Source organism: Oncorhynchus nerka, linkage group LG23, assembly GCF_034236695.1.
Source record: "Oncorhynchus nerka isolate Pitt River linkage group LG23, Oner_Uvic_2.0, whole genome shotgun sequence".
Taxonomy (NCBI): Eukaryota; Metazoa; Chordata; class Actinopteri; order Salmoniformes; family Salmonidae; genus Oncorhynchus; species Oncorhynchus nerka.
The window spans coordinates 27,220,018-27,246,254 of NC_088418.1; the positions used below are offsets into that span (position 1 = coordinate 27,220,018).

Sequence of the window (26,237 nt, forward strand, 5' to 3'; positions counted from 1 at the left end):
CTTAGGTTGTTATGAGTGTGCTGATAGTGTGATGCACATGACATCCCAGCAACTTTCAGAAAAAACATTCTATATCAGAGTTGTCCCTGAGATGGCCTATGCATATTCATAAGACTAGCAAGCATCTCACTCTCCATTGAATACAGGCGGTTGACATCAACACCCCTCATGGAATATTTAAAAAAAAGTATTCAAATAACGAGATGTATCCACGCGTCCAGAGGAATAGGCGGAAGCTTGATAGCCCAACGTTCTGCTCTGTGGACAACAAATCCCATTGCTAGGGCAGAGACACAAGCATCTCGTTATTATATCCAGTATCTTTGGTGTAACACAGAGACCTCATAAATTGTATTGGTAAAACACTTGTTTTCACTTCATATGCAAGCTCTTCACAATAATTGTGCTTACTTTTATCATAGGGCGGGAAATAGTAAGTAAATAGGATAATTCATTCCACTCCAAAAAAAAACACAACACAAAAGACAAATACTTAAACATTTGAAACTTTGTGTTTATTCATACTCCCTTTATAAAAATGATTCAGAACATGCACTTTTCTTTTTTTGCACAAAAGTATTTCCCAAAATGGAAATATTGGCACAGTGCAAGGGCTCTCAGCTTTCCACTTTAACATTTGAATTAGGAAAAAAGGCAAATAAAATATACATATAGCATTTTTTTTTTTTTTAAGTAGCCAAGACAGGTGGTCCTTCTCTTATTTCCCACCCACATGTAAGTGGTATGTTTTGACACACACACTCAAAATGGATGTCACTACAAATGATAGTTGTTTCTCCACCCCATTCACCCCCAAAATACCAACTGTCTCTGGTTGGAGATGTACCAGAACATCAGGCGAACACAAACCATCGATAGTAGGGAAACTAGGCTGACTAGATGACACACCATGACCTGACGTCAATGTAAAAACATATTAAAGGGACACTCCACTACAAAATAATAAAAAAAATAGAGATGTTTTCAAACTACAAAAGCAGCCTAATGTCAAGATGAGTAAACATTCCATGCCCAAAATAAATGTAAAAGATAAGCACCGCAAATCTGGAAATGACATTTTTTGGGATTGTGGCAAATAGCTACTGTACATCTACAAAAACAGATGGGCCTGGGACGAGGACATCAAATTAACAATTTTATCATCTGACAAACTTTTGATTTTGGTGTGTAATGTCCCTTGAATCAATACATTGAAGCAGCCTTTCCATACAACTTCAGCAACACTGAACATAGATTGTATTTCTTCTTCTGTGGAACATTGTCATCAATGGAGGAAATGAAAGAACATTAATATAAAAACATACAGTAACTGAACCAATCAAAGTGCTGCTTAATTGTCTCTCCCAAACACAATAAAAACAGAACAACAATTTTGTACACATTATGAAAATATAAACAATTGTTGTCAAATGTTCTCCCTTCTCTGTATGCTCTCTATAGTATGGCAATAGTATTCCTCACACATACAATGGAGCAACAATGAAATAGTTCCTCGTAAAATACTGACTGGTCTTTCAACGATTAAAGGGTTCTCTCAATGTCTTGTCCTGGAACACTCAACACTGAAAAACCATTTTTAAAAAACATTTCAAACAGCATATCTTAAGCAGTAACGCATAGTAAAATATATGGTGTGGGCAGGCCTACACTGTAGGCTAAGAACATGTCTGCACTGTTCACGGTTTTGACCACCAGATGAAGCTCAAGAGCCATTAAAGAGACAGGTGGATAGAAAGACAGAGAAAACCTCTGACTCCAGTTCTTGGTACCAGTCGTGACCCACAAACATCTCTTTACTATGGAAACATTTCACATACAAGCGTCCATCTTGTGAGCAGTTTGGCAAAGGAAGCACACTTTTTACTCGCACAATATTTTTCTTGGAGTAGTAAGAAGGCACTTCAGATAGTTCTTCTAAGAATGCAGCTTAGAAGTCTCCCATTTCTTTGTGGAAGCAAAGATAAAGTCATAGCACCGACATATGGCATATTTATACCGATACACATTTAAAAAGAAAATAAATGGACTCTCAATTACTGTGTCTTTTCGCATATTGCTCCTTCTTTTGAACGTAGAATTACTTATAAAACATAACAACGTACAGCTGACAGTTGTAACATCAGATACAGCTGACATTGATCACCTCATTTGCATTTAGTGATGTTACAAACTTCAAGTTACAAACTCATTTCAGCCTGTCTCCAGGGGGCACTAGCGTCAGTTGTGTCTGTAGGAGCTATATACTCAGTAATGGAGCAATAACTCCTATATCATAATGTGTTATAGAAGATAACGCTGCATATACTAAGTCCGCTTTAAGAATTATCTATTGTAGATGTCAAATCCACTCGGAGCCCTTGCCGTCACCCGACTTGCTGCTGCTATTGCTGCTGTTTCCCCTTTCGGCTTTGCTGGAGGTGTGCTTGGAGGCTTGCCGGTGCTTGCGATCACGGTGGGGCTTGCTGGGGTTGTTGTGGCCCTGTTCATGGCTGTAGGCCTGGATGGCCGACTCCAACCGGTCCTGCGCCTGCCGAATCTCCCTTTGGAGGGCGCCACGAGCGTCCCTCACGCCACCCGACGATGGGAAGTTATCCTCATTGCTGGCGTACTGCCGCCTCTCCTCCTGGGCGATGTTGGCGCGGTTCTGTCGGCACGCCATCTTGGCGTTGCTGAGGTCGGTGAAGGGCATCTGCCCATCGGGCGCCACAGTCGGCACCATCAGTGTTGGGGGCTTGACGGCGATGTTGTAGCCCGGCGGCGCTGACGGGGCGTTCCAGGAGTAGGGGTAGCTGCTGTAACCATCGCCCCCCACTACTCCTCCGTCGCGGAAAGTGGGCGGCCCCCCGGGACCGCCGCCACCCCCAAGGCCATACAGGTCCTCCTCGGAGAGCGGTCTCCGACGGGAGCGCAGGATGTCACAGATGGTGCCAACGCCCAGGTGGAGCATCTCCCACACGTTGAGCGCCAAGCAGAGCAGCGACACGGCATACATGATGAGCAGGAAGATGGTCTTCTCGGTGGGGCGTGACACAAAGCAGTCCACACTGTGCGGGCACGGCCGGCCCGAGCACACGTAGATGGAGGGCACCGCCAGACCGTAGAGGGCGTACTGCCCCCCCAGAAAGGCCACCTCTAGCATGGAACGCGCCAGCAGCTGCAGCACGTAGATACGCATCAGCCCGTCCTCCTTGATACGCTGGCGTCCGTCATGGCGCACCTTCCCTTTACCCTGGCAGCCGCCACCTCCAGCTCCTCCGCCACCCCTGCCTCCTCCCCCGTCGCCTCCCCCCGTCTCGCTCTCCACCTCGGGAACCTCATAGATCATGGGGTCCTCCTCCTGGTCATCCTCGGCCTCCTCCATGCCCCGGTGTTGCCTTCTGGCCCCGAGGTAGAGCTTCCTAGGCTTGCGCTGGGACAGTCCTCCTCCCCCTCCTCCACCCTCAGCTCTCTCCTCACGCCTGGCAATCTTGTTGACGGCGTAGCCCAGGTACATGAGCGACGGCGTGGCCACCAGGATGATCTGAAAGACCCAGAAGCGGACGTGTGAGAGCGGTGCGAATGCATCATAGCAGACGTTCTCGCAGCCCGGCTGGCCTGAGTTGCACACGAACTTGCTCTGTTCGTCATAGTAGATGGACTCGCCGCCCACGGCGGTAAGGACGATGCGGAAGACGATGAGCACGGTAAGCCAGATCTTGCCCACGAAGGTAGAGTGGTTGTGGATTTCCTCCAGCAGGCGTGTCAGGAAGCTCCAGCTCATTGTGATGGGAGTCTGGGCGACAGAGAGAGGAACCTCCCTCCTCCTCACTTCTCACACACTGCCGTCTGTGGTAGAAAAGGAAGGGGGGTCAGGTGCTTATATAGTGCTATAGTGCTCAGGTTAATAGCGGACACACACACACACATAAACACACACACAGTCCATAAATACAATTGATTGACACATGAAAGCAATTCAAGATCAGGACAACAAAAGCTATTACTCCTTTCATATCAGCCTCATGTGGCATAAGGTGCGATGGGATAGCATTATGTCAAATACAGAACATTGACAGGCCACAGGTGTTGCACAAGTGAAGTATTCAGAGAGGTATCAGCCTTGTGGAATAAGGTGTGATGGGATAGCATTTATGTAAAATACATTGACAGGCCACAGGTGTTGCCACTAGGGATGTGGTCATGGACAACTTTGCATCAGTTTTCTGTTAAAACGCTAAAGGAAAAAAATCATAAAATTCCACGTCAATTTACAATCCAGAAAAATGGCCCTATTATATATGTATGTATATATGGAAGCCAGGCTTTAAAAAAATGGACCAATAACCAAAAAATACTAAAACATACAATCTATCGTATCCCTGTGTTTCATCATTTTCCTTCAATTCGCAAGAGGCTGAATGTATCTCACCGGAAAAAGCGAGTGAAACAGCACCTCCCCAGTCTCTGTATGTGTAGGCCATATAACTGATGCTGTTTGGTCAAAAAGAGTATGACATTGTTGCCGCCCGTGGCGTTGCATGCAAGGGAATCCAGCGAGCATTTTTGGCCTCCCTTGATATTTAAAATAATAATAGCCAATCAGCATTGAGCTAAGCTAAGTGAGCTCAACTGTGAATGGTCCTGGTGCACCAAAAAAGGTTCAAGGGAAGCCCGTTAGGATTTGGCTTCACTCCAATCACATCACGTCAAGAGCAATACATCATTGACAGAAACAACTTGAATTGTTGCATCTCGTTGTCCTCCGGTGACTAGCTAGGTAGCTAAAATTGTCCCTTTCCTATATTAGCCATGGATGGAGATAGGGATTTGGACTTTTGGTTTTAGTTAATTCTTCGTACTGACCAATGATTAAAATGTTGATTCTGACCCAACCATAAATTCATACATTGTACCCCTGGCCTGAAAGCTACTGATGACTGCTAGTGCCGGGCAGTGAAGTTATATCTACCGTAACCCTTTACAGACATAAAACGCAGCTACAGTAATATGTCATTAGCAAGAATTTATAACTTTTCAGACAATTACAAAAAGTGCTGGATCAGGCACCTTTTCAGACAGTAGAATTCTGCCTAAAATGTTCTGTATTTTTTGCCTGACAACAATAAACATCACTGATTGATATGCTGCTGTGTTGTTTTTTATGCAGTTTTTATGGTATGGTAGCTAGATTTGTTTTATTTCTACTAAATGTCTTGGTAGGTCACGGTATTTAAAAAAACTTTAAAGTACTTTTTTTAGGAGAGAGTGGTCTGAATGAAGGCAACAGCCAAGCATGCTGCTAGAAACTCGAGACTATTTGACTGAAAGTTCTAGTTGCCAAGTGATGGACTTTAGTTCCAGTTCAGAAGCAGCATTTCTTTACAGACATGTAAACTGTCCTTTCATATCACTAAAGACAACCTGGTCTCAGAGCATTTCGTATTATTATGTACGTCAATCCGAGATGCTCCATTTAGTATGAGATGTTACGTTTCGTATGGTATATTAATTTGTCCATCACCCATTTCGTATATATCTTACAAATTACAATTCAAATTATATTTTATGAATTCGCTAAATGTACAATATGTTATGAATTTGCAAAACATACTGTATGATAGGAATTTCCAAAATCTATGATATATTACCAATTCTAGCTAGGTGGCTAACTTTAGGTAGCTGGGTAAGGTTAGCTAGGCTAGGGGTTAAGGTTAGGAGTTAGCTTAAAGGGTTGTTAGGGGAAGGGTTAATGTTAGGATTAGGGGAAGGATTAGCTAAAAGGGTTAAGGTTAGGTTTATGGGAAGGGTTAGCTTACATGTGGGAAGTAGTTGAAAAGTTGCTAATTAGCTAAAATGCTAAAGTTATCGGTGATGAGACTCAAACTTGCAACCTTTGGGTTGCTAGACGTTTGCGTTATATGCCCCACTCCGACCAACCACCCTACTTTTGTTTTTGCCTTAAGTAACCATACCAAATGTAACATACAGTATCATACTAATTTGAGTGTTACTATGTTACGTCTCTGAAACCAGGCTGCCAGAAATGGTTGTGTCAGCAGCGTTTTAAAAAACATATTATTAAATTGGGTGGTTCGAGCCCTGAATGCTGATTGGCTGACAGCCGTGGTATATCAGACCACGTATACCACAGGTATGACAAAACATTTATTTTTACTGCTCTAATTACATTGGTAACCAGTTTATAATAGCAGTAAGGCACGGGGGGTGGTATATGGCCAATATACCACGGCTAAGAGCTGTGTCCAGGCACTCCGCAATGCGTCATGCATAAGAACAGCCCTTAGCAGTGGTATGTTGGCCATATACCACACCCCCTCGGGCCTTAATTGCTTAAGTGTAGCCTACCTTCACAGACAGACAAACATGCCGTAGCCGAGGTGCATTCAAGAGGCCACATTCCATTATAAGCGTAATCGATACCAGTAGTCTACTGTAATTTTATATGAGACTGCCTGCCCCGTGCTCGCAAGACTGCAACAGACAGAAGACTGAACACATACTTGCATCATTAACGTAGAGACTGAGAAGGCAGTCCAGCAGGAGAGAAAGGCAGAAGCATGCACAAGTGCGCTAATATGTTTTGGTCATCTGCATTTCGCAATGTCTTGTTTTGCAAATTCACCAAGTAGCCTAAAGTTCACCTCTTCTTCTGTGGTTTTTATTTGAATTACACAACTTCCCCAGGCGTTTATAGCTTTTATCAGCTATAAGACGGAAAATAATATATTTTGTGATGACTGAACTGCGATTTAAATGAAGTGGGGGGAGTGTTCTTAACGTTAAGGATCCCAACTTCGTGTAAACTCACAGTCCTAGTTGCCACAAGTGAAGCGTTCAGAGGTAAACATATGAAACAGTGGTCATCCAGGTGATGTGAAATTCAGTACCTTTTCAGTGAGTTGGGTTGGATCAGAATTTTCCACTACAAATAAGGATATGAGATAAAAACGGAGAACAAAGACAAACGATCCTGGAACATATCCCCCCCGTATGCCGTCCAGACAGGGTGGTGATGGATTTGGCACTTTGTTCTCTTCTGTATATGTGTGTGCGTGTGTGCGTGCATGTGCTGCAGGCTACGTTGGAGCCCCACATTTTTCAACTGTCCCCCCCCCCCCACCAACCCGAAAGACAGGGGCAGCATATTCTGCACCTTTCCATTATAGACACATGCTTACAATTACCCAGGGCGGAGTGCACGCCATATGTCATGGCCATGTGGAAAAATGCACAGTCCGCCCCTCTGAATCATAAAAATAAATTCCATTCCGCTAAAATGTATGTACACACACCTACTCCTTTCCACAAGCATACACCAGTGTTTCCCTAGGATTATTTTAGACTCCGAACGACTATGAGAAGATCACTGCTGCTGACTTTTGAAAGGACTAATGAAAATGTAATTATGTTGACACCATCTTAAATATGAGTAATGTGTGCCACTGCACTGTAGGGAGATGATGAGGAGCAAGCGGTGGCTGTGAGCTCTTGGCACTCATTCGTGCCACTGCTCGCTCGTTTGCTAAAAATATACAGTACCAGTCAAAGGTTTGGACACACCTACTCATTCAAGTTTATTTTTTATTTTTTTACTATTTTCTACATTGTAGAAAAATAGTGAAGACATCAAAACTATGAAATAACACATATGGAATCATGTAGTAACCAAAAAAGTGTTAAATAAATCTAAATATATTTTATATTTCAGATTCTTCATTGTAGTCACCCTTTGCCTTGATTACAGCTTTGCACACTCTTGGTATTCTCTCAACCAGCTTCATGAGGAATGCTTTTCCAACAGTCTTGAAGGAGTTCCCACATATGCTGAGCACTTGTTGGCTGCTTTTCCTTCACTCTGCGGTCCAACTCATCCCAAACCGAGGTCGGGTGATTGTGGAGGCCAGGTCATCTGATGCAGCACTCTCCTTCTTGGTCAAATAGCCGTTACACAGCCTGGAGGTGTGTTTTGGGTCATTGTCCTTTTGGGAAAAAAATGATTGTCCCACTAAGCGCAAACCAGATGGGATGGCGTATTTCTGCAGAATGCTGTGGTAGCCATGCTGGTTAAGTCTGCCTTGAATTCTAAATAAATCACTGACAGTGTCACCAGCAAAGCACCCCCACACCATCACACCCCCTAAGACCAAGGGCAGATTTCCACCGGTCTAATGTTCATTGCTCGTGTTTCCAAGCAAGTCTCTTCTTCTTATTGGTGTCCTTTAGTAGTGTTTTTGTGGCAGCAATTCGACCATGAAGGCCTGATTCACGTCTCCTCTGAACAGTTGATGTTGAGATGTGTCTGTTACTTGAACTCTGTGAAGCATTTATTTGGATTGCAATTTCTGAGCCTGGTAACTCTAATGAACTTATCCTCTGCAGCAGCAGAGATAACCCTGGGTCTTCCTTTCCTGTGGAGGTCCTCGTGAGAACCAGTTTCATCATAGAGGATGATGGTTTTTGCGACTGCACTTGAAAAAACGTTCAAAGTTCTTGACATTTTCCAGATTGACTGACCTCCATGTCTTAAAGTAATGATGGACTGTCGTTTTGCTTTGCTTATTTGATATTTTATTGCCATAATATGGACTTGGTTAATTGAAATGCATTCCAGGTGACTACCTCATGAACCTGGTTGAGAGAATGCCAAGAGTGTGCAAAGCTGTCATCGAGGCAAAGGGTGGCAACTTTGAAGAATCGCAAATATAAAATATATTTTGATTTGTTTAATACTTTTTTGGTTACTACATGATTCCATATGTGCTATTTCATAATTTTGAGGTCTTCACTATTATTCTATAATGTAGAAAATAGTAAAGATAATGAAAAACCATTGAAGGAGTAGGTGTGTCCAAACTTTTGACTGGTAATGTACATTGTAACTGGTCACTTATCATAAAGGGATAGATAGTGCCCTTTTTCTGCTTATCCAGAGTCAGACGAACTCATGGATATCATTTGTATGTCTCTGCATGCAGTTTGAAGGAAGTTGAAGGTAGTTTTGCGAGCCATTGGTAATTAGCGTTAGTGCAATGACGGAAGTCTACTGCCTAGAAGGCCAGCATCCCAGAGTCGCCTCTTCACTATTGACGTTGAGACTGGTGTTTTGCGGGTACTATTTAATGTAGCAAAAGAACACGTGAGTGTGCTCTTCATTGACAAAATAAATAGCAAACAGGCTCAGTCAAAGCAAATTCAAATTTTATTTGTCACATGCGCCGAATACAATAGTCTGGGTAGCCATTTGATAAGCTTTTCATTAGTCTTATGGCTTGGGGGTAGAAGCTGTTTAGAAGCCTCTTGGACCTTGAATTGGAGCTCCGGGACCGCATAGAACAGTCTATGACTAGGGTATCTGGAGTCTTTGACAATTTTTGGGCCTTCCTCTGACACCGCCTGGTATAGAGGTCCTGGATAACAGGAAGCTTGGCCCCGGAGAAATACTGGGCTGTATGCACTACCCTCTGTAATGCCTTGCAGTCGGAGGCTGAGCAGTTGACATACCAGGCGGTGATGCAACCCATCAGGATGCTCTCGATGTGCAGCTGTTAAACATTTTGAGGATCTGAGGACCCATTCCAAACCTTTTCAGTCTCCTGAGGGGGAATAGGTTTTGTCGTGCCCTCTTCACGACTGTCTTGGTGTGCATGGACCGTGTTAGTTTGTTGGTGATGTGGACGCCCAGGAACTTGAAGCTCTCAACCTGCTCCACTAAAGCCCCATCGATGAGAATGGGGGCGTGCTCAGTCTTCCTTTTCCTGTAGTCCACAATCATCTCCTTTGTCTTGATCATATTGAGGGAGAGGTTGTTGTCCTGGCACCACACGGTCAGGTCTCTGACCTCCTCCCTATAGGCTGTCTCATTGTTGTTGGTGATCAGGCCTACCACTGTTGTGTCATCAGCAAACTTAATGATGGTGTTGGAGTCGTGCCTGGCCGTGCAGTCATGAGTGAACAGGGAGTACAGGAGGGGACTGAGCACGCACCCCTGAGGGGCCCCCGTGTTGAGGATCAGCATGAGGATGTGTTGTGCCTACCCTTACCACCTGGGGGCGGCCCATCAGGAAGTCCAGGATCCAGTTGCAGAGGGAGGTATTTAGTCCCAGAGTGATTAGCTTATTGATGAGCTTTGAGGGCACTATGGTGTTGAACGCTGAGCTTTAGTTAATGAATAGCAAACTCACATAGCTGTTCCTTTTGTCCAGGTGGGAAAGGGCAGTGTGGAGTGCAATAGAGATGGCATCATCTGTGAATCTGTTGGTGCAGTATGCAAATTGGAGTGGGTCTATGGTTTCTGGGATAATGGTGTTGATGTGAGCCATGACCAGCCTTTCAAAGCATTTCATGGCTACAGACATGAGTGCTACGGGTCGGTACTCATTTAGGCAGGTTACTATGGTGGTCTGCTTGAAATATGTTGGTATTACAGACTCGGACAGGGAGAGGTTAAAATGTCAGTGAAGACACTTGCCAGTTGGTCAGCGCATGCTCGGAGTACACGTCCTGGTAATCTGTCTGGCCCAGTAGCCTTGTGAATGTTGACCTGTTTAAAGGTCTTACTCACATCGGCTGCGGAGAGCGTGGTCACAGTTGTCCGGAACAGCTGATGCTCTCATGCATGTTTCAGTGTTACTTGCCTCGAAGCGAGCATAGATATTTAGCTCGCCTGGTAGGCTCGTGTCACTGGGCAGCTCTCGGCTGTGCTTCCCTTTGTAGTCTGTAATGGTTTAGAAGCCGTGCCACATCCGAGCGTCAAAAGTTGGTGTTGTACGATTCGATCTTAGTCCTGTATTGACGCTTTGCCTGTATGATGGTTCGTCTGAGGACATAGCGGGATTTCTTATAAGCTTCCGCTCCTTGAAAGCGGCAGCTCTACCCTTTAGCTCAGTGCGAATGTTGCCTGTAATCCATGGCTTCTGGTTGGGGTATGTACATACAGTCACTGTGGAGATGACGTCCTCGATGCTGTTATTGATAAAGCCAGTGACTGATGTGGTGTACTCCTCAATGCCATCGGAGGAATCCCGGAACATATTCCAGTCTGTGCTAGCAAAACAGTCCTGTAGTTAAGCATCTGCTGCATCTGACCACTTTACAATACATCTATAAATAATTTTGCCGTGTTTTGGTTAGGGCAGTCTTAGTCGCACCATTTCACATCTAGCTAAGAAGTTGTGTGCTTCAATGAGCAGTATTTCTGAAGTTTGACAATGTGCACAAAAGCTAGCATACATTTGTTTAACATTAGCTTGCTACTGAGCCAGTCACTGAAATGATGCTGTTACCCGGGAACTAGCTACCTACTTAAAAGCCAGCTAGCAAGCTACTGTAGTAGTGCTACTAACATTATGAGTTTTCATGAAGCAGCTGTTCTGCTGCAAGTCATTGCAGTAGCCTCCAGAGTCAGCTGCATTGCTCAGCTGACCCAATAATGGTCACTTAAACAGTATAAGCAGCAATATAAAGCAGCAGGTAGAGCTAGCTAACTAACTAACATTAGCTATGTCAGTAAGCTAGCTACAATAGTGAGCTAAGCACCTGATGAAGTGGTGACCGACATCCTTGCACATAATTTTTGCAGGAGAAATACACCACTTTGTTAGTTTTTCTCAAATGATGAAATCACTGTTGCAACATTTGTAACAATTTAAGTAGTTATTCTGCCTATTTCATGGAGAGTCATGTGAGAGCGCAGTGATATGATAAAATAGGAACCATTTTCATTTTTGAATGTCGGATGCTTGTGAATCCTAACACTTTAGGATGAGTTCCACATCCGTGTGCCCAAATTGATGACGCACACGATATATACAAAAGTATGTGGACACCCCTTCAAATTAGAGTATTTGGCTATTTCAGCCACACAACAGGTGTATAAAATCAAGCACACAACCATGAAATCTCAATAGACAAATATTGGCAGTAGAATGGCCTTACTGAAGAGCTCAGTGACATTCAACGTGGTACCGTCATATGATGCTACCTTTCCAACAAGTCAGTTTGTAAAATTTCTGCCCTGCTAGAGCTGCCTCAGTCAACTGTAAGTGCTGTTATTGTGAAGTGGAAACATCTAGTAGCAAGAACGGCTCAGCCGCGAAGTGGTAGGCCACACAAGCTCACAGAACGGGACCGCAGAGTGCTGAAATGCGTAGCACATATAAATTGTCTTTCCTTGGGTGCAACACTCACTACCGAGTTTCAAACTGCCTCTGGATGCAACATCAGCTCAATAACTGTTCGTCGGGAGCTTCATGAAATGAGTTTCCATGGCCGAGCAGCCTAAGATCGCAATGCCAAGTGTCGACTGGAGTGGTGTAAAGCTCGACGCTATTGGACTCTGGAGCAGTGGAAACGCGTTATCTGGAGTGATGAATCACACCTCACCATCTGGCAGTCTGACGGACAAATCTGAGTTTGGCGGATGCCAGGAGAATGCTATCTGCCCGAATGCATAGTGCAAACTGTAAAGTTTGGTGGAGAAGGAATAATGGTCTGGGGCTGTTTTTCATGGTTTGGGCTAGGCCCCTTAGTTCCAGTGAAGGGAAATTTTAATGCTGCAGCATACAATGACATTCTAGACGATTCTGTGCTTTCAACTTGGGGAAAACATTTGGGGAAAGTCCTTTCCTGTTTCAGCATGACAATGCCCCCGTGCACAAAGCGAGACCCATACAGAAATGGTTTATCGAGATCAATGTGGAAGAACTTGACTGGCCTGAACAGAGCCCTGACCTCAACTCCATCGAACACATTTGGGATGAACTGGAACACTGACTACGAGCCAGGCCTAATCGCCCATCATCCGTGCCCGACCTCAGTGATGCTCTTGTGGCTGAATGGAAGGAAGTTCCTGTAGCAATGTTCCAACATCTAGTGAAAAGCCTTCCCAGAAGAGTGGAGTCTGTTAAAGCAGTAAATGAGGGGACCAACTCCATATTAATGCCCATGATTTTGGAATGAGATGTTCAACAAGCAAGTGTCCACATACTTTTGGTCGTGTAGCGTATGTCACGCAGCGAGAGTCGAATGGAGACGAACACATTCAGTTCAGTCAATCGTCCTGATGAGCCCGTCAAGGCTCGTTAGTAGGCTATGCGTGTGGCTAGAAACTTCAACGAGAACTTGAAACCTGTCTGACAAAGTTTGGACTAGGGAAAGTGTTACTATTCCGTTTATTTAACTAGGCAAGTCGGTTAAGAACAAATTCTTATTTACAATGCCAGCCTACACCGGCCAAACCCGGACGACGCTGGGCCAATTGTGTGCCACCCAATGAGACTCCCAATCATGTGCTGGTTGTGATACAGCCTGGATTTTTTTTTTTATACAAAAATGGATATGTTATTGCCGTAGTTATTTTCGGTGAAAATCACTACAATATGATTTAGCTGTCACCCTGGCCTGATATTGGCTACACTAGCTAGCTACTTCCCTCGCTTTACCAGAAAACAGTGCTCGGTAGGCGGGAGGATGAACTCTGCCCCCGTGTTGTTGTATGGCCGACTTGCAGAGCAAACTCTCCCCATTGAGCCTTAGACTGTATCACGGTGACATCCAGATGGTTTCTACCAGCATTACACATGATTTCTCATGTAGGCTGCCGAGAGCTATCTTACTCAAAATAAAAGCAAGTGTGGATGGAACGAATTGGCCGCGTTACTTACGGAAGCTACTGCCGCTGCTGACGTGATACAGCTGCACCTTGGGAAGCGACTCACATCGGCAAGCAGCACCTCAATGAAACACCATTGCACTGGTCATTCGCACCAGCTTATCGTAATGTTAGCTAATTGGCATGTCACAGTGACATCCAGATGCTGACCAATACTACAAGTTATTTCTCCCTCACCCATCAACATAAACAACTTTATTTGACAAGTTTTAACTAGCGCCATGCTGCTGTTGTTGCCAGCACAATCTAGCTAGCTGGGAAGGGCTCATCGGGACTGACTGAAACGAATATTCTTCTTCTTCACCTAGCTTAATGGTCTCCACTCGACATATGTCATCAATTTAGGTACCAGGAGTGACGCCATCTGACGTTAGACAATGATAAGATGTGTATTTCAAAAAATGCCGAAGTGTCTTCGTCGGGAGGAATTTCTGGACCAAAGCACACTATATAAATTGAGCCTTCTGTTCTGCACATCAGAGTGTTTTTATGGATGATGTTGTCTGTAGAAAAAAACAGAACCGTAGTCAGCTGCCCAACGTGGCATTTTATGGTCTAAAATATATGGACGAGAATAAGACCTAAATTCAGAAGTTTTGAAAACAGGCACCCAACAGAATTTCACATTTAACATTTGATGCCTCCAGAAATGCCTTTCAAGTTGTGATCTGGAACACATTTGTTGTGTTAACACACAAGAGCATACAATCATCAAAACACACACATGTGCGCGAACAGGGAAATGCAGGGATGCACATATGCACATACAAACCAGCCTTTAATTCATATCAGACTAGTGTCAATCAAACAGTTACAGTCGAAGCCTGCCACCAGTCTTCTGTAGTCCTATTGTTGACAGGGTTTGGATTAATAGAGCAGTTTGAAACATGACTTAACAACTCTGGCTCACCAGGAGAAAGCCAAGACCATGTCAAAGAACATTGTTGAAAGATAGTAACTTATCCTAACATCAATAGAAAAAACTTTCTTAGAAATCACGTTGAAACTTTTTTTCTCCATAATAAATCCCCCACCCCCAAAATTGGCACATAAATCTAATCTAAATAACCTTTAGTTTGTAAGACTGCTGGGCTCAGATCCATAAGAATGGATATAGACAAATGAAACCCTTAGGCAGACTGAATCATATCAAGACCTGAAAGAGGGGGTTGGGGCACTGCTATTACTGGAGTTTCAGTAAACTCAGAAATGAAAGGTGTACTGTATGTTATCTTGCGAGCCCCCAGCAGGTTAGCCTCCTCCTTGCCTCAGGTGTTCTAGCAGGAATGTGACATTATTATTTCTGAAGCTGAACACAACAAACACACAATCTTCCCCACTGTGTTCTCACTTGGACAAAGGCAAATCCATTTGGAAAACGAGCGCCATTGAGAATATATTTCTCTTGTCACTCTCATCCCTATTCCCGAGAATGTAAGTTATCCATAAATAGAGAGATCCATATACACTAGGTATGCCAAACACTAGGAACACCATCCTGATATTGAGTTGCAGCCCTCCTCTTCTTTTGCCCTCAGAACATCCTCAATTTGTCGGGGCGTGGACTCTACAAGGCGTCGAAAGCGTTCCACAAGGATGCTGGCCCATGTTGACGCCAATGTTTCCCACGCTTGTGTCAAGTTGGCTGGATGTCCTTTGGGTGGTGGACCATTCTTGATACACACGGGAAACTATTGAGCATGAAAAACCCAGCAATGTTGCAGTTCTTCACACAAACTGGTGCCCCTGGCACCTGTCTTACCCATTTCCCCTCTAAATGGCACACATACACAATCCGACTGTCTCAAGGCTTAAAAGTCCTTCTTTAACCTGTCTCCTCCCATTCAGCTACACTGATTGAAGTGGACTTAACAAGTGACATCAATTAGGGATCATAGCCATTTAACATCCAAAAAGAAAAAAGAGAGGTTTTGAGAGATAACAAAAATGGCTTTATGAAAGGGATGCTAAAGTTGCTCTGTTTATCAATTCCACTTGTAAATAACCCTAAATGTCAACGATATATCTACAGTAGTAAACTGTATAGGCTGTACATTTTTTGGAATGCTGTTGGAAGCTATAAAGTTTCTTATGTACAGCGACTGGCCGCCCTGGCCAACTTCAGTGTATACAAACAGCAGTGTCTTTCTGCTTCAGGATTGGTGTTTGTTGTTGGAGGTTGAAAACAAAGCGTAAACAAGAACCCGTACTCCACGTCGCTGCAACAGATATTCTTTGTTTAAAATAATTATACGGTGAGAAAGTAATAGGCAGAGTGCGAATTACAGACCCCCCTGAATGAGACATGAGTCCCCCTAAATGCAACAAAGTCACACTTTTGGGGGGGGGGGTCTTTAAATAATGCTAATTGAACTATTCCCCTATTTGCTTAAAATGCAGTTTGTACTGCTACAGTGGTAAATATAAAAACATTATTCCAAATTAAACAAAATCAAAATACCCTCACATCCGTTTCATGATTGACATTTTTTCTTCTTCATGTGGATGCACATCCTGGGACAGTCCGGTATTTCAGGACCTTTTCAGGTGTCCAAACGTTTCTTTCTACGAAAAAAAGGTCCTTTTGTCAGCAAGACACCTCAATTAATTCAGGCTACAAAAGTGCAGACCCAATGACAATCGCCGAATGTCATTACACTTTTTTGGGGTGTTTTGTAACAGATGTCTTCTTTCCATTCATCAAATGAAGCAGGTTCCCTGTTTGGATGCTGGAATTATTTTGGAGTGGACGAACAAATGCAGGTACCCTATGTTTTGCAGTGATTGTTTGACAATAACATGAAAACATGCCTTAGTCATGCCACATGTCACGTTCTGACCATCGTTTGTATGTGTTTTCCTTGTTTTAGTGTTGGTCAGGACGTGAGCTGGTGGGCATTCTATGTTGTGTGTCTGGTTTGTCTATTTCTATGTTTGGCCTGATATGGTTCTCAATCAGAGGCAGGTGTTAGTCATTGTCTCTGATTGGGAACCATATTTAGGTAGCCTGTTTTGTGTTGCGTTTTGTGGGTGATTGTTCCTGTCTCTGTGTTTGCACCAGATAGGACTGTTTAGGTTTTCACTTTTCTTGTTTTGTTTAGTCTGTTCATGTATAGTCGTCTTTTATTAAAAACATGAATAACCACCACGCTGCATTTTGGTTCGCCTCTCTTTCACCAGAAAACCCTTACACCACATTTTTTACTGTTAAAGGATATATTTACTACATTTTTTTTTGCACCTGCATAGGTCACGTGTAAAAATAAATAAAAAAGACCTCCCGAATGTCACAGTATAATTTGCACTCTGGTAATAGGCTTTTATGATATTTCAGGTATTTCCAAGCTGGAGGCTATTCTTAAAAAACCATGAGGAAATCAAAATTATCACTATGAATTGTTACATAGAGCACCTTTATGACAATGATCCTGCGAGGCAGAATGAAGGACAGGAGGAATAGGCCTAAAATCTGGAGGAATTACGAAGGAGAGAGAAATGAACTTGACGACCAGACTTGTCACCTTCACCATGGCTACCTGTTCTGCCAAAAGGCTCCCCAGAGCTTCACACACCCAACATGCTTCTCCATTTCTTCAACTACATTCATTTCCCTGAGTGTCTAACTGTCTATGTAGTGGTTTACTGCAGCTTCAAATCTGCAGACACTTCATCCCGCTAACAACCAATTAGAGCGATTCAAACCTGAGCTGGACTGGTGAAATATTGAGCGCGCCGCTTGCCTAGAAGGTTTCAGCAAAATGTCTGGGCCAGCTGATCTGCTTGTTTACCACTCAACCTCTGTGTAGTAAAAACATGACAGTTTCTTATGTTACTATTCTAATGTAAAGCACTCAGATGATCCTTTAACTTGATCAGACCATTTCGTTCAAGACCAGCAAGTACAGTAAATATATACTGAACAAAAATATAAATGCAATATGCAACCATTTCAATAATTTCTACTGAGTTACAGTTCATATAAGGAAACCAGTCAATTTAAATAAATTCATTAGGCCCTAATCTATGGATTTCACATGACTGGGGCAGGGGCACAGCCATGGGTGGGCCTAGGAGGGCATAGGCCCACCCACTTGGGAGCCAGGACCACCCACTGGGAAACCAGGCCCAGCTAATCCGAATTAGTTTTTTTCCCCCACAAAAGGGCTTTATTACAGACAGAAATACTCCTCAGTTTCATTAGCTGCCCGGATGGCTGGTCTCAAGACGATCCCGGAGGTAAACAAGCCGGATGTGGAGGTCCTGGGCTAGCGTGGTTACACGTGGTCTGCGGTTGTAAGGCTGGTTGGACGTACTGACAGATTATGGTAGAGAAATTAACATTAAATTATCTGGCAATAGCTCTGGTGGACATTCCTGCAGTCATCATGGCAATTGCACGCTCCCTCAAAACTTGAGACATCTGTGGCATTGTGTTGTGTGACATAACTGCACATTTTAGAGTGGCCTTTTATTGTCCCCAGCACAAGGTGCACCTGTGTAATGGTTGTGCTGTTTAATCAGCTTCCTGTCAAGTGGATGGCTTGTCTTGGCAAAGGAGAAATACTCAATAACAGGGATGTAAACAAATTTGTGCACAACATTTGAGAGAAATAAGCTTTTTATGCGTATGTAACATTTCTGGGATGTTTTATTTCAGCTCATGAAACATGGTACCAACACTAGATGTTGTGTTTATATTTTTTTAAAGTATAATTTTGCATTGCATGCAATAGTGTTGTTAGGGGTCATGGAAAGATCTTGGGGAAGTGAGGACTTGGCTGGGAGGTAGGAGCATATTAGTTTTGAGTTTGACATGCCAAATTGGCATCACTGAGGCATGCCCCGATGCAAAGGCAATACATTTGTCAGATTGCGGCAAGGAGAGAGAGTTGGACAACATCAGCATAATATTGACGAGAGAAGCTGCAATAACAAATCACACAGCCTAGGGATCCATTTGCAATAACAAAAAGAGGGGGGCAAGCACAGAACCCTGAGGTACACAAAGTTGTTTTAACTGTTACTGAGTGTTCCAGTGCTACTGTTTAGTGTTAGTGTCACTATAGTATAGTATTAGTGCTACAGCTGGTAGTAAAAGGCATTAGGATCAGGGGGAGTGGATGAATTGAGAGACTGGTTGCAGATAAGTGGTGACCAATGGTAGTAGGACCACGTAAGCCTATCACTTTTCTCTCTGTATTTTTCATCCTCTCCCTTTCTATCCAGGTACAGTTACTCACCTACCCTTTAAGTAATGAGAGCAAATACGAGCAAATAGAAGCTGGATGCCCTTGCATGCCCTGCGTGTGTGAAACCCGAGTGTGTGGAGAGATTAGCTACTGTGGAAAGGAAGGGCAAACAGGGGGACCTCAGGGCTAGGGAGTGCAGGTGTGTTAAAAAGATGAGGACACTGATGCCTGAGTCAACACCTTAAATGTTGTGTAACCCTCTGTGTTCAGGTGCAGGAGAAACCGCAAAGGAGGTTCTCTCAGGACTGGAATATGAAGGTGTCTGTCAAAAGAGTTGGTAATAACTTTTCAGTACATATCGCCCCGAGACCCCAGTTAACTTGTACCATGGTAGGTGTGATAAAAAAAATATATGGGAAGAATCTTTATCTGGATAAATTCTCTAGTGTTGTGTTAATCCTGTGGGATGAGTTATGAAAGAGGCACCTCAGACACAATATACAGATGGGGCCCTTAGGTACACAGGTGTGATACAAAGTGTGGGGAGAATGATATCTGACTTAATGTCCTGAGTACACCCCTATGATGTGTGTTTGTATGTTGCAGTGGGAGAGGGGAAGGTAGACATGCCAGTCTCAGCCTTAGGTGTGTGCACAGAGATATGGGCAGTGAGGCTTGGATTGCCTCCAGGGACTGTACTCAATTGGTGACACAACATCATAACGAACCAAACCATACCATAGGGTGTGGATAGATGGGTGAGGACAGAATGGGTATCTACAAGGACACGAGACCACGTTTTGGTGCATAAGCAAAATGCTGTGCCAGTGGCAAGCGTGACAACACAACAGGCAAGACAGATGACAACACACATCATCACGATCATGATAATCATCAGAGACCAAAGTCGCCTGAATCAAGAGTCAAGGACTTTGTTCCTTCCCATACAGGCAAAACAAGAACGAGTGACGACATCACAAGGGAGAGAAAGAGAGTGTGAGAGAAACAGAGAAAGGACGGAGGATAATGAGAGGGAGGGCAGAGGAGAGAAACGGAATGTGTCAGCATGGTAAAGGAGGAAGAGAATCCAGGGCTGTGTCCTCGACCTCGCCACGATGCTCTGAGCAGCTAGCGGGCAATGGATAACCACACACACACACACACACACACACACACACACACACAGGCTTCCATGTATACATACACACATTCATGGAGGAGAGATTGTCACAATGCACTGAGGATTCAAAGGAGACAAGTCCGTTTGGCTCCAGAAAAACCAACAAATGTCTGTGAGGGATTTGAGAAATGTTTGTTTTACTCATAACCTGGTGTCTACCACACTGGTGAATAGACTAGTGGCCAATACTCAACAAGGTATTTCCTTTTTTAGATAACCTACCAGATGTATAACAAAGCACAACCATGTTTTTCCATATCTCTAAGGTCTCCCATATGAAATGGGTGGTTGTCTCAAAATATTTTACTGCAAAAGTGGTTAAATTGATAAATATTGTGACACACCCTTGTAACTCAAAAAGTGCAGAATAATTCCTGGCTGGAAGGGAGTGGTCCACCTAAGCTCATGTAACCCAAAATTGCAAGCTAAATGTGGAATAAATGTGAAATACAAGTAGTCCATCTTCTGCCCTACTGTACATAAACAAAAACACAACATTCTCTTAATGCATCTTGGAAATATAGAACTGGAAACACACAAGAGGCAATAGCCGGAAATATCAACGATGAATTTTTCTGATGAATGTAAACTTCACTTTTTGGTTGCTGTTCAATAGGCAACTTTACAAGTCACATTTGCTCAGTGCTGTATGGTCTGCCTGACAAAAATAAATACAGTTACACATGTTTTTTTAATGTTGTGACTCATACACTGAAAACTGTCATTTTTTCCACTGTGGATTTGATATGTTTAGCCTCTAGTCTTGCAATTATGTTAGAGGGCCCGCCCAGATTTGACTCCGAATCCAATATGGCTGCCACATTACCATTAAATGGTGGTTTAATCACTTGTATATGTACACGTTTTAAATGAGAGACCCCACCGGGCACACCACGTCATAATTGGGTAATATTTTGTTGAGGCATGAATCAATGAGATTACAACCTATATTAACCCACTCAAAAAGATAGCCAAAAGATAGTAGAATGTACAATGTGTTATCACTATGCTTTCTTTGAACCATCTAAAAGCACAACCAAATTCCAACGGAAAAACAAATGTCTGGTTTTTGGTTTAGTTGTCACCTAAATGACAATCACTGCACTTTCAACCATTTAAGCCAGTGACTCAGATGGAACATTCCAACCAGAAACATCTCCTTTAAAAGCTGATATTTGGTTGAATTTTGTAATACAGTAAAAAAAAAAAAAACTAAAGTTAATGCTATCTTACAAACTAATGTAACATTCAATCTTAACACATCCATGGCCACATTGTGAGGTTACTGTAACTATAAATGTCTTCTTATGTAATCATTTAAGGCGTGCATGTTCAAGATAGCACGCATAGGTCATCGCACGACTGTGGAGATCTTCACAATTACTGTAATAATCTGCGCAGAATCTCAAACGGCATTGATCACTTGCACCATGTTCGTTTAATGTAATCTTAACTGCAATCCAGGTCATTTAGTTCCGCTAATTAGATGAAGCACAGCGATAACACAAAATATCTGTATTCCCTTTTGAACTTTAGTGTGCTTTTAAACTCATTCTTTAACTTTTTTATTTTTGGTTGAGTTGGAGATGTGAATCCAATATATAATTTGTTGACAAGTTAATAGACAACTTATTTCATTTCAAACGTGATATTGAATTGTGTTTGGTTGTCATCGCAACCAAATATCAACATTTGAAGGTGATGTATCTTCTGCTTGGATAGTTCCATCTGTGCCACTGAGTCTGGCTTTAATTCCAGTTTGTATACAAATTAATGATGTATATATGTTGGATTCACGTCTCCATCTCAACCAAAAATCCAAGTAAAAGAATAGGACTAAATCAAATCAACTTTCAATGCACAAGTCAGTGCAACAGAGGAAACTATCCAAGCAGAGGATCTCCTTCAAATCTGCTTCAAATGTTGATATTTGGTTGTGTTTACAACCAAACACAATTCAATATCACTAAATATCATTACATTTTAAATCAACCGGAGCTTGAAACCCTAGGTGTATTGTATTGTCTATGTTTTTGTTGAATTCTGACTTGAATTTATTAAACAATGGCTGTTGATTGTGGACTTCATGAAACAGCAGAGGGAGCACCCCCCTATCCACTTCGACGGGACAGCAGTGGAGAGGGTAGTGAGTTTTAAGTTCCTCGGCGTACACATCACGGACAAACTGAACTGGTCCATCCACACAGACAGCGTTGTGAAGAAGGCGCAGCAGTGCCTCTTCAACCTCAAGAGGCTGAAGAAATTTGGCTTGTCACCAAAAGCACTCAAAAACTTCTACAGATGCACAATCGAGAGCATCCTGTCGGGCTGTATCACCGGCTGGTACGGCAACTGCTCCTCCCACAACCGTAAGGCTCTCCAGAGGGTAGTGAGATCTGCACATCGCATCACCGGGGGGCAAACTACCTGCCCTCCAGGACACCTACACCACCCGATGTCACAGGAAGGTCATAAAGATCATCAAGGACAACAACCACCCAAGCCACTGCCTGTTCACCCCGCTATCGTCCAGAAGTCGAGGTCAGTACAGGTGCATCAAAGCAGGGACCGAGAAACTGAAAAACAGCTTCTATCTCAAGGCCATCAGACTGTTAAACACCAACACTAACATTGAGTGGCTGCTGCCAACATACTGACTCAACTCCAGCCACTTTAATAATGGATATTGATGAAAAAACTGTATCACTAGCCACTTTAAACAATGCCACTTAATATAATGTTTACATACCCTACATTACTCATCTCATATGTATATGTATATATATTTACTGTACTCTATATTATCTACTTCATCTTGCCATCTTTATGTAATACATGTATCACTAGCCACTTTAAACTATGCCACTTTTATGTTTACATACCCTACATTACTCATCTCATATGTATATACTGTACTCGATACCATCTACTGCATCTTGTCTATGCCATTCTGTACCATCACTCATTCATATATCTTTATGTACATATTCTTTATCCCTTTACACTTGTGTGTATAAGGTAGTGGTTGTGGAATTGTTAGGTTAGATTACTCGTTGGTTATTACTGCATTGTCAGGACTAGAAGCACAAGCATTTCGCTACACTCGCATTAACATCTGCTAACCATGTGTATGTGATAAATAAAATTTGATTTGATTTGATGACCCTTCATTTGTTTGTACAGTACTGATGAAAACATAAGGCCCGAAAGATATGCTCCGCTTTCTTTTTACATTTTATATAGCACCTTGCACTTTCACTTTTTGTATTCATTCGAGCATGGATTATATTAATTATATTATTTTTGTATCTCGGCCTCCTTGGGTAGACCTTACCGTGAAATGTTTACTTACAAGCGCTCAACCAACAGTGCAGTTCAAGAAAGAGTTAAGAAAATATTTACCAAATAAACTAAAGTAAAAAAATAATACAAAAGTAACACAATAATGTAACAATAACAAAGCTATATACAGGGGGTACCGATAACAAGTCAATGTGCGGAGGTACAGGTTAGTCGAGGTAATTTGTACATGTACGTAGCGATACCGAGTCAATGTGCGGAGGTACAGGTTAGTCGAGGTAATTTGTACATGCACGTAGAGATACAGAGTCAATGTGTGGAGGTACAGGTTAGTCGAGGTAATTTGTACATGCACGTAGAGATACAGAGTCAATGTGTGGAGGTACAGGTTAGTCGAGGTAATTTGTACATGCACGTAGAGATACAGAGTCAATGTGTGGAGGTACAGGTTAGTCGAGGTAATTTGTACATGTACGTAGAGATACAGAGTCAATGTGCGGAGGTACAGGTTAGTCGAGGTAATTTGTACATGTACGTAGAGATACAGAGTCAATGTGTGGAGGTACAGGTTAGTCGAGGTAATTTGTACATGCACGTAGAGATACAGAGTCAATGTGTGGAGGTACAGGTTAGTCGAGGTAATTTGTACACGTACGTAGAGATACAGAGTCAATGTGCGGAGGTACAGGTTAGTCGAGGTAATTTGTACACGTACGTAGAGATACAGAGTCAATGTGCGGAGGTACAGGTTAGTCAAGGTAATTTGTACATGTACGTAGAGATACAGAGTCAATGTGCGGAGGTACAGGTTAGTCGAGGTAATTTGTACATGTACATAGAGATACAGAGTCAATGTGCGGAGGTACAGGTTAGTCGAGGTAATTTGTACATGTACGTAGAGATACAGAGTCAATGTGTGGAGGTACAGGTTAGTCGAGGTAATTTGTACATGTACGTAGAGATACCGAGTCAATGGGCGGATGTACAGGTTAGTCGAGGTAATTTGTACATGTAAGTAGGGGTGCAGTGACTATGCATAGATAATAAACAGTGAGTAGCAGCAGTCTAAAAAACGAATGGGGGGGGGTCAATGTAAATAATCCGGTGGCCATTTTATTAATTGTTCAGCAGTCTTATGGCATGGAGGTAGAAGCTGTTAAGGAACCCTTTGGTCCTAGACTAGGCGCTCCAGTACCGCTTGCTGTGCATGTAGGTATTACAGACTCGGTCAGGGAGAGGTTGAAAATGTCAGTGAAGACACTTTGCCAGTTGGACCGGTGCATGCTTTGAGTACACGTCCTGGTAATCCGTCTAACCACGCGGCTTTGTGAATGTTGACCTGTTTAAAAGTCTTGCTCACATCGGCTTCCAAGAGCGTTATCACACAGTCGTCCAGAACAGCTGGTGCTCTCATGCATGCTTGAGTGTCACTTGCCTCGAAGCGAGCATAAAAGGCATTTAGCTCGTCTGGTAGGCTTGCGTCACTGGGCAGCTTGCGGCTGGGTTTCACTTTGTATGTCCATCATTGTTCTCAAGCCCTGCCACATCCGACGAGTGTCAGAGCCGGTGTAGTAGGAATCAATCTTAATCCTGTAATGACGCTTTGCTTGTTTGATTGTTCGTCTGAGGGCATAGCGGGATTTCTTAAAAGCTTCCGGATTAGTGTCCCGCTCCTTGAAAGTGGCAGCTCCGGCCTTTAGCTCGATGTGGATGTTGCCTGTAATCCATGGCTACTGGTTGAGATATGTACGTACAGTCACTGTGGGGATGACGTTGTTGATGCACCTTTTGATGAAGCCGATGACTGAGGTGGTATACTCCTCAATGTCACAATACTTCCAGTTTATACATACTATATACATTTTACAGACACAATTAGAGATTAAGTGGTATGAAAATGTCATATCACATTTATAGTGACAAAAATGATCACGGTTATCAATAAGCTAGGAATAAATGTCAGTTGGCTTTTCATAGCCGATCATTCAGAGTATCTCTACCTTCTCCTGCTGTCTCTAGAGAGTTGAAAACAGCAGGTCTTTAATAGTAGGACCCTCCTGCTGATGTTTAAACACACACTACAAGTAAACAAACGGAAAAGCAATGATAACCAAGGAATGCTTAACCGTAATTGCTATTGTTACAAAACGTCCACAGGGGAGCGCAGTATAAGGAATCAGAATAACACACACACAAACACACACCTATAACTAAAGGTTAAGACATCCTTCTCCTCTGGTACGTTCTGACAGTGCTTTTCTCTCCTCTCTGGCAGCTAAGGGAAAGGAGCATGTACATACTTCTTTAGCCAGACCTAAAGTGAAAACACACGGCTTGGATTGATCTTCAAATGTACTTTACTGAGGAATGTATCTGGGACACACAGCACACACTCAGACACACAGTCAGAAAACTAACTCACTTCATGTACACACACTTCAATAACACAACACAGGTATACATATGCCCTGTCATTGTCTCACACGCTGTGTTCATCCCAATAACAACACAAGTTTATCCTTGTTGCCTTTTAATAGTATGACCTTCCTGCTAATGTCTAAACACACACTACAGTAAACAAACGGAAGAGTAATGATAACCAAGGAATGCTTAACCATAATTGCTATTATTTCATGTCCACAGGGTAGAGTAGTATAAAGGAATCAGAATCACACACACACACATGATCCTTCCACAAGCCACAGTACATTTTTCAGTGTCACCCCTCCCCCCCTATATAGAGTGGAGGCATGTATTGAAAAGGACCTCACCAGTGCTATTGTATACATAGTCAGGAGCAAGATAAGTGAGGAAGAAAGAGAAGTTACTGTGTTGGTTTACAGGAGTGGCTTTTTACACTTCTGTAAAAAACTACATA

The 26,237-nt window shown here is 43.0% G+C and overlaps 1 protein-coding gene across 4 annotated transcripts in view; it reads right to left on the minus strand.

Annotated features, from left to right (window-relative positions):
- Window positions 1-488: 488 nt before the first annotated feature.
- Window positions 489-26,237, minus strand: part of LOC115106626 (gap junction gamma-1 protein-like) — a 45,738-nt gene continuing 19,989 nt past the window's right edge. For 2 of the 4 annotated variants that reach the window (XM_029629538.2, XM_065008018.1), the window contains one exon: window positions 489-3,846. In XM_029629538.2, coding sequence (XP_029485398.2) covers window positions 2,360-3,781 — 1,422 coding nt within the window. In that variant the 5' untranslated portion in view covers window positions 3,782-3,846 and the 3' untranslated portion in view covers window positions 489-2,359. Of the gene's footprint in view, window positions 3,847-6,366; window positions 6,515-13,682; window positions 13,960-26,237 lie in introns of those variants that run through there. The other 2 variants (XM_029629539.2, XM_029629540.2) reach the window with 2 other exon arrangements.